This window comes from Rhinoderma darwinii, chromosome 8 (assembly GCF_050947455.1).
Source record: "Rhinoderma darwinii isolate aRhiDar2 chromosome 8, aRhiDar2.hap1, whole genome shotgun sequence".
Taxonomy (NCBI): Eukaryota; Metazoa; Chordata; class Amphibia; order Anura; family Rhinodermatidae; genus Rhinoderma; species Rhinoderma darwinii.
This window is the reverse complement of record NC_134694.1, coordinates 23,679,966-23,687,886: the sequence shown is the minus strand read 5'-3', so window position 1 is coordinate 23,687,886 and position 7,921 is coordinate 23,679,966. Positions and strand designations below refer to the sequence as shown.

The following is a 7,921-nucleotide window of genomic DNA, read 5'->3' as shown; positions in this document are numbered from 1 at the left end:
TAGGGGTCTATTGTTCCTAATGCAGCCGGGTGCCGGCCGATTTATGAACGGCCGGCACCCGGCCGGGAAACCCTGTCGTGTGACTGAGGCCTAAGGGGTCTAGTTTTCAAAATGGAGTCATTTATGTGTTTTTTTTATATCATTCTGACACCTATGAGCTTCTGCAAACTTGGCTTGGTGCAGGAAAGCAAAATGTATGTTACAATTTTAAAAAGTATTGTTAGATTTGTAAGTGTGCTATATAGCTCAAAAATGTAAAAAAAAAAAGTGCTGTCAAAATAAAGAGCTGGAAATATATATTTGATGAAATATTTGTACAGTTTTTATGTTCATATATGACATATATTGCAGTTGAAAATAGGAAAAAAAGAAAATGTTTACAAATTTTCATCAGTTCTTATGTTTTTAAATAAACATTCACAAATTTTATAGGTCTACTTTTACCACCAAAATAAAGTACAATATGTGACGAAAAAACAAAGTCAGAATAAGGCTCTGTTCACATCTGCGTTGGGGTCCCGTTCTGATGTTCCGTCGGAGCTTTCCGTCAGAACGGGACCCTGAACAGACACAAACTGACACAAACAATTTCAATGGTGACGGATCCGGTGCCCATGGTTTCCGTTTGTCTCTGTTGTGCACCGGATCCGTCGTTTTGCCGGAAGCAATAGAGTAGCGTATTAAAATTGGTGAGTAAATGAAAAACAAAGTTGCATAACAATTATACAATGATAAAGCTTTATTTACAAGGAACCAAAAAGCCCCTTTAACACCTTAGTGAGCAGGCCTGAAAGTGCCTTAATAACCAAGCCAAATTTTGGAAATCTGGCATGTGTAATTTTATCAGAGAATAACTCTGTAATAGTTTTGCATATCCAAGTAAGGCTCTGTTCACATCTGCGTTGGGGTCCCGTTTTGACGTTGCGTCTGAGCTTTCCGTCAGAACGGGACACTGAACAGACACAAACTGACACCCACTTTGCTGCTATGTATTCTGCTATTTTCCGTCCACAATTCCGGACGAAAAATACACAGCAATTCCGCTACATGTGGACAAGCCCTTAGGGTCCTTTCACACCGGCCAATTATCGGGCAGACGAGCGTTCTCAGAATGCTCGTTCCCGATCATTGCCCTGTGTAAACAGAGCGACAATCAGCAGATGAACCACCAAATGCTCGCTCATCGACTGATTGTATTGTTTATACAACACAAAATATAATTGTCGGCAGCACATTTCCATGTATAAACAGGGAGATGTGCTGCAAAAATGATAGAAATGAATGGGGACAAGCGATCGAAATAACCATTTCTCGTCCCCATACATTATTGATCATAGCTCTTTGTGAAAGGAGAAAATGCGCACCAATCAACAAGATGTCATGTTGATCGGCGCTCGTTTTTACTGCCAAAATTGGCCAGTGTAAAAGGACCCTTAGTAGAACGCTGTGCAATTCAGGACTGCATTATTAGCAGTTTGTAATGGTTTTTCAACCTCTGAATTTCAGCAACAATGTTTTCATTCACTTAAAGCATCCAGAGAACTTGGAAATTGTTAGGTATTGAAAAACTTTAGAGAGTTACATAGCCATTCGTTAAACTGTGGGTAAAGTTTATTTATACCAAAACCCATTGAAGATATATGATTACCTTAGAATCACCTACAAATGTGTTTTATGGAATTGCACAATTAACTTCCTAATAAACTGTTACCACTCTCTTTATAAGAGGCAGAAATGCAATAATGCAGATGTTGGGCTCTGGGGATTTTATAGGGGTTGTCCAGGGTAAGAAAAAAGGGTCTTCTAATCTTAGACAACCACATTAAATTTCTTGCTGCTGCCCGACCTCTTTCTACTAGCCCATAATGTATTCCATAGGTACACTATATAGCCAAAAGTATGTGGACATCCCTCCCCTAAATATTGAATTTAAGTGTTCCATCCACACCCATTGCAAATAGGTGCATAAAATCAAGCACTCGGTCCTCAGTGTTGCATACGACATAGACGAACACTTGTAGTAGTATGGGTTGTACTAAAGCGTTCAGTACCAACTTTGCCACAAGTCAGTTTGTAAAATTTCCACAATTAATTGTACGTTTTCTTATTGTGCAGTGAACGCATCTAGGAGTAACAGCAGCACAAACACGAAGCGGTAGATCACATGAGGTAGGCAGCCAAGTACTGAAGCACTGAACTGTGTGTCAGGAGCTTCATGAAATGGGTTATCATGGTTGAGCAGCTGCACACGTGGCTAAGATCACCATGCGCGATGCCAAGCAACGGCAGGTGTGGTGTAAACTACTGGTATTCTGATGGACAAATCTGGGTTTAACAAATGCCAGGAGAACGCTACCTACCAGAATGCATAATGCCTACTGTAAAATTTTGTGGTGGATAGAAAAAAGGATATGGGCTGCATTTCAGGTTTTGGGCTAGGCCCCTTATTTCCTGTGAAGGGTAATGTTAATACTACAGCATGCAAATACATTTTAGACAATTGTATACTTTGAATTTTGGGGCAACGTTTTGAAGAAGTCCTTTTCTTGTTCCAGCTTGATTGTGCCCCTGTGCGCAAAGTGAGGTCCATGAAGACATGGTTTGGTATGGATAAACTAGAGTAGCCTGCACATATCCCTGATCTCAACGTCATCAAGAACCTTTGGGATAAATTGGAGTGCTAACTGCAACCCAGGCCTTGTCTTCCAACATCAGTGTATTGACCTCTCGAATACTTTTTGGACTAAATGGTGGAAAGGCTTCCCATAAGAGTGGAGGCTTGTAACTGCAAAAGGGGGACCCAACTGCATATTAGCGCCCATGGTTGTGGAACAATATATCAAACCCGTTCATATAGATGTAATGGTTATTTCCAGTTTTTGTATTGTGTGTTTTTACCTAATGATTGACCTTCCATGCGAAGTAATGTGTCTTCACTAATAAAATGAGCGGCACTCGGCCACATCAACTTTTTCTTTCCTATATTGCTACGGTAAAAACAAGCCGGACAGTGAGTATCACAGGCAACACAGCTATTTTGCGTAGACACGCTTTCTCAAGCCCTCAGATCTTAACGCCATTGTTAAGCTGTTCCGACCTACACTTTCGTACTCCTGTGACCAATAATATAATTTCTATATATATTAGGTTTTGAGGACCTTAGTTCATTTTCTCATCAACTACAAAGCAAACTCTCAAATTTTTTTTTTCTAGGCTCTAATACCCCTCATAATTTCATTGAAACTCATCAAGCTGTATATGAGTATGTCAACAAAGCACATGTTTACGGACAAGCTGAAAAATACTGCGAGTACAAATTTGCATCTCTGCTTTCTGAAACAAAAGTAGGAAATTTGGTTCAGTTCCCTATTTGGCTGCAGAAAGAGAAAAAAACAGGTAAGATCTCATTAGCTGAAAATGTCACAAGTGTCACATTATAAAAATACTGTTAATGTGCATAATAAAGCAAAAGCTGTGCGTGACATGCATAGTGTTTTGTTATAAAAGAGAAATTGCCTCTAAATTTATCTAATGGTAGGGGTTGCCAGGGCTCTGTGAAGTAACCAAGCACCAGAGAAGCAGAATAAATTTCCCACAGAATCTCTTGTAATGAAAAAATGCCTTTGAAATAGATACGAATAGTTATAAATTTTAACAGACAATGTTTTCCATTGGAAAATGGCTTCCTCTTTCCTTTTTTGCTCATTTTGACCTGTAGGGGCACAGACTAGGTTCCAGTTTGTATATTGTTTAATAGTAATTTGCTGTTTTGGTGGCTAACTTTTTTTTTTGACATGTATGGCTTTATTTTTTAGTGCACAGCCTTAGAACGTGAACGCAACATACGTAAGGCGTGATAGATTTCTAGGCAATGGTCAATGGCAAGTGGTTAATACGCAAGGGTGGGTGTACGTACCATGGAGGAAAACCATGTCACTGCTATAAAGACCCTGGATAGAGGGGACCCAGACTAGATTGGCTACATCTCATTTTAATGGGTGATGAGAACCTGTGTAGGAGTCTCTCTCCTTCAGAATTAACCAAAGTATCAGAAGTTAGATTAGGGGGATGGTGAATTATTCAGCACCAGTAGGAGGACCTATTTTCATATTTACTTTGGATTCCTTAATTCTAGGTACTCCCCTTATACGTTTTCTATTTTATTCATTGTTTCTTTCGTTTCTCTTTTAGAGCTTCAGCCACTCACTGCTCTGGTTTTCGAGCACAGAACAGACACTAAATACGCCAAGTTACTCGCACAGATCCCATCTTTTCATGAAGTTACAGTATGTGCCCATATTCAGTGGAGCAACACAAGTAAGGATTTTGAAACGGTCTTTTCATATGCAGTGAAGAACTTAACTAATGAGTTTCAGCTGCGCGGAATGAGTGATGAAGACGGGTTTGTCCGGTTTGCCACCATGATTCACGGCCATCATTCAGGATACTTTTCTATGTTCTCTAATGATGGACAGTGGCATCACATCTGCGTAACTTGGCAAAGGCGGAATGAAACCATGACACTTTATGCTGATGGTGAATGGAAAACCTCCTCCAAGCTTACTGCATCACAGGATATTATCATGGGGGGCATCTTTATTATTGGACAAGATCAAGATTCTTATGGTGGGACATTCAAAGAACAGGAATCTTTTAGTGGTAATATCACTGGTCTTAATGTGTGGGCAAAAGTTCTCAGTCAAGACCAGATACAAAAGGTATCACTATGCAATAAACTGGAACAAGACATTGTATTTGGATGGAGCACCCACAAACTGGAAATTGAGCCTACACTGAAGAAAATAGCGGTGACCTCTGTCTGTTCAGGTATGAGGGAGAGGATTTCAATGTCTCTTGAAGTGCCTTTTTGGCAGCTTAACCCCTAAATGACATGGCCAATTTTTGCTTATTCCTCCCAGCCTTCCAAAAGCCATATAGTTTTTAATTTTTTCATCAACAAAGCCATATGAGGGCATGTTTTTTGCAGGACAAGTTGTCATTTTTTTATGGCATTGTGGGGTGAAATGGGCAAAAATGGCGCCATTGTTTTGGGTTTCGTTTTTACGGTGTCAATAGTGCAGTAAAAACATGTTTACTTTATTCTACAGGTTGATTCGATTACGGCGTTACAAAATTACTTTTTTTGTTTTACCACTTTAAGAAAAAAACTAATTTAGCGATAGGAGTACAAAGATGGCAGACCTGAGGGCCTTCATTAAGCCCATAGGCTACTATGACTACCATCGTCACACCCCAATCGCGTCGCGGAGAGAGGCAATGTAACGTCAGAGGAGGTTGCCCCCCCCCTCATTCTAACACCTTTGATGCTGCGGTTGCGATTGACAGCGGCATCTGAGTTTTTGAATGGGCAGAATCAAAGTGATTTTTGATTCTGCCCGTTGCAGTGAGTTGTCTGCTGTATTACACAGCCAACACTCGCTAAGTAATGGAGCCCGTGAGCCTAATCCATACTTCACCTTAGAGGCTGCCGCGTACATGTAATTCAATATAAAGGGCATGAAATATCCAATGTGGTATACAATGTAAAAAGTGTTAAATATATTAAGGGGGTGCAGAGGCCAATAATATATTCAATACAGTAGAAACACAGCAGGGCAAAGCATGTCCATATCGGGGTCCTAGTTTACTTACTGCGCATGTATTAGATTAGATTAGATTCCTTAGAGAATAGGATAATCAATGCCATAAACCCGCCTTTGAAATGGGGTTTCCTAATCTGACAGGACAGGATCCAATCCAGTCACTGCCACCTGCCACTAAATGTACAGTTCCTGCACAAAGCTGTAATACACATACATGGATCCTCCGCTATACAGGTCCGTCTCAATGAATTATTAATATAATCAAAAAGTTAATTTATTTAGTAATTAAATTCAAAAAGTGAAACTCATATATTATATAGATTCATTAAACACAGAGTGATCTATTTACAGCATTTTTTTCCTTTAATGTTGATGATTATGGTAACAGTTAATGTAAACCCAAAATTTAGTCTCTCAAAAAATTTGAATATTATATAAGCCCAATTTCAAAAATAATTTTTAATACCAAAATGTAGACCTACTGAAATGTATCTACAGTATATGCCCTCAATACTTGGTCGTGGCACCTTTTGCATAAATTACTGCATCAATGCGGCGTGGCATGGAGGCGATCAGCCTGTGGCACTGCTGAGGTGTTATCAATGCGGTGTGGCATGGAGGCGATCAGCCTGTGGCACTGCTGAGGGGTTATCAATGCGGCATGACATGGAGGAGATCAGCCTGTGGCACTGCTGAGGTGTTATGGAAGCCAAGGTTGCTTTGATAGCGGCCTTCATCTCGTCTGCATTGTTGGGTCTGATGTCTCCCATCTTCCTCTTGACAATACCCCATAGATTCTCCATGGGGTTTAGGTCAGGCGAGTTTGCTGGCCAATCAAGCGCAGTGATACTGTGGTTATTACACCAGGTATTGGTACTTTTGGCAGGATGGGCAGGTGCCAAGTCTTGCTGGAAAATGAAATCAGCATCTCCATAAAGCTTGTCAGCAGAGGGAAGCATGAAGTGCTGTAAAATTTCCTGGTAGACGCTGCGCTGACTCTGGACTTGATATAACACAGTGGACCAACGCCAGCCGATGTCATGGCTCCCCAAACCATCACTGACTGAGGAAACTTCACACTGGAGTGCAAGCAACTTGGATTGATGCCTCTCCACTCTTCCACCAGACTCTGGGACCTTGATTTCCAAATGAAATGCAAAATTTACTTTCATCTGAAAATAGGACTTTGGACCACTGAGCAACAGACCAGTCCTTTTTCTCCTTAGCTCAGGTAAGACGCTTCTGACCTTGTCTCTGGGTCATGAGTAGCTTGACATAAGGAATGCGACAGTTGTAGCCCATGTTCTGGATGAATCTGTGTGTTGTGGCTCTTGAAGCACTGACAATGGCCGTAGTCCACACCTTGTGAATCACCCACAGATTCTTGAATGGCCTTTTCTTGACAAGGCTGTGGTTATCCCTGTTGCTTGTGCACCTTTTTCTACCACAATTTTTTCTTCCTCTCAACTTTCCATTAATATGCCTGGATACGGTTCTCTGTGAAGAGCCAGCTTCTTTAGCAATGACCTTTTGTGGCTCACCCTCCTTGTGGAGGTGTCAATGACTGCCTTCTGGAAAATTGTCAAGTCAGCAGTCTTCCCCATGATTTTGTAGCCTACTGAACCAGACTGTTGGATCATTTAAAGGCTTAGGAAACCTTTGCGGGTGTTTTGTGTTAATTCGCTGATTAGAGTGTCACACCATGAGTCTACAATCTTCAACTTTTACCCAATATTTAAATTTTCTGAGAGACTAAATTTTGGGTTTTCATTAACTGTTAGCCATACTCATCAACATTAAAATAATAAAATGCTGGAAATAGATCACTCTGTGTGTAATGATTGTATATAATATGAGTTTCACTTTTTGAATTGAATTACGGAAATAACTTTTGGATATTCTAATTCATTGAGAAGGACCTGTATAATAAAACAGAAAATAAAAAAACCTTCAAATTCTATTTGCTTAGAAGACCTGTTAAACATTCTCTTCCTGGGTTGTTTAAAGAGGCTCTGTCACCAGATTTTGCAACCCCTATCTGCTATTGCAGCAGATAGGCGCTGCAATGTAGATTACAGTAATGTTTTATTTTTAAAAAAAACGAGCATTTTTGGCCAAGTTATGACCATTTTTGTATTTATGCAAATGAGGCTTGCAAAAGTACAACTGGGCGTGTTGAAAAGTAAAAGTATAACTGGGCGTGTATTATGTGCGTACATCTGGGCGTGTTTACTTCTTTTACTAGCTGGGCGTTCTGACGAGAAGTATCATTCACTTCTCTTCAGAACGCCCAGCTTCTGGCAGTGCAGACACAGCCG

General features: G+C 40.4%; 1 protein-coding gene across 1 annotated transcript in view; it reads left to right on the top strand.

Annotated features, from left to right (window-relative positions):
- Nucleotides 1-1,742: 1,742 nt before the first annotated feature.
- Nucleotides 1,743-7,921, top strand: part of ADGRD2 (adhesion G protein-coupled receptor D2) — a 198,456-nt gene continuing 192,277 nt past the window's right edge. Inside the window, exons 1-3 of the mRNA XM_075834574.1 lie at nucleotides 1,743-1,785; nucleotides 3,214-3,396; nucleotides 4,192-4,827. Of these exons, the coding sequence (XP_075690689.1) occupies nucleotides 1,743-1,785; nucleotides 3,214-3,396; nucleotides 4,192-4,827 (862 nt within the window). The remainder of the gene's footprint in view (nucleotides 1,786-3,213; nucleotides 3,397-4,191; nucleotides 4,828-7,921) is intronic.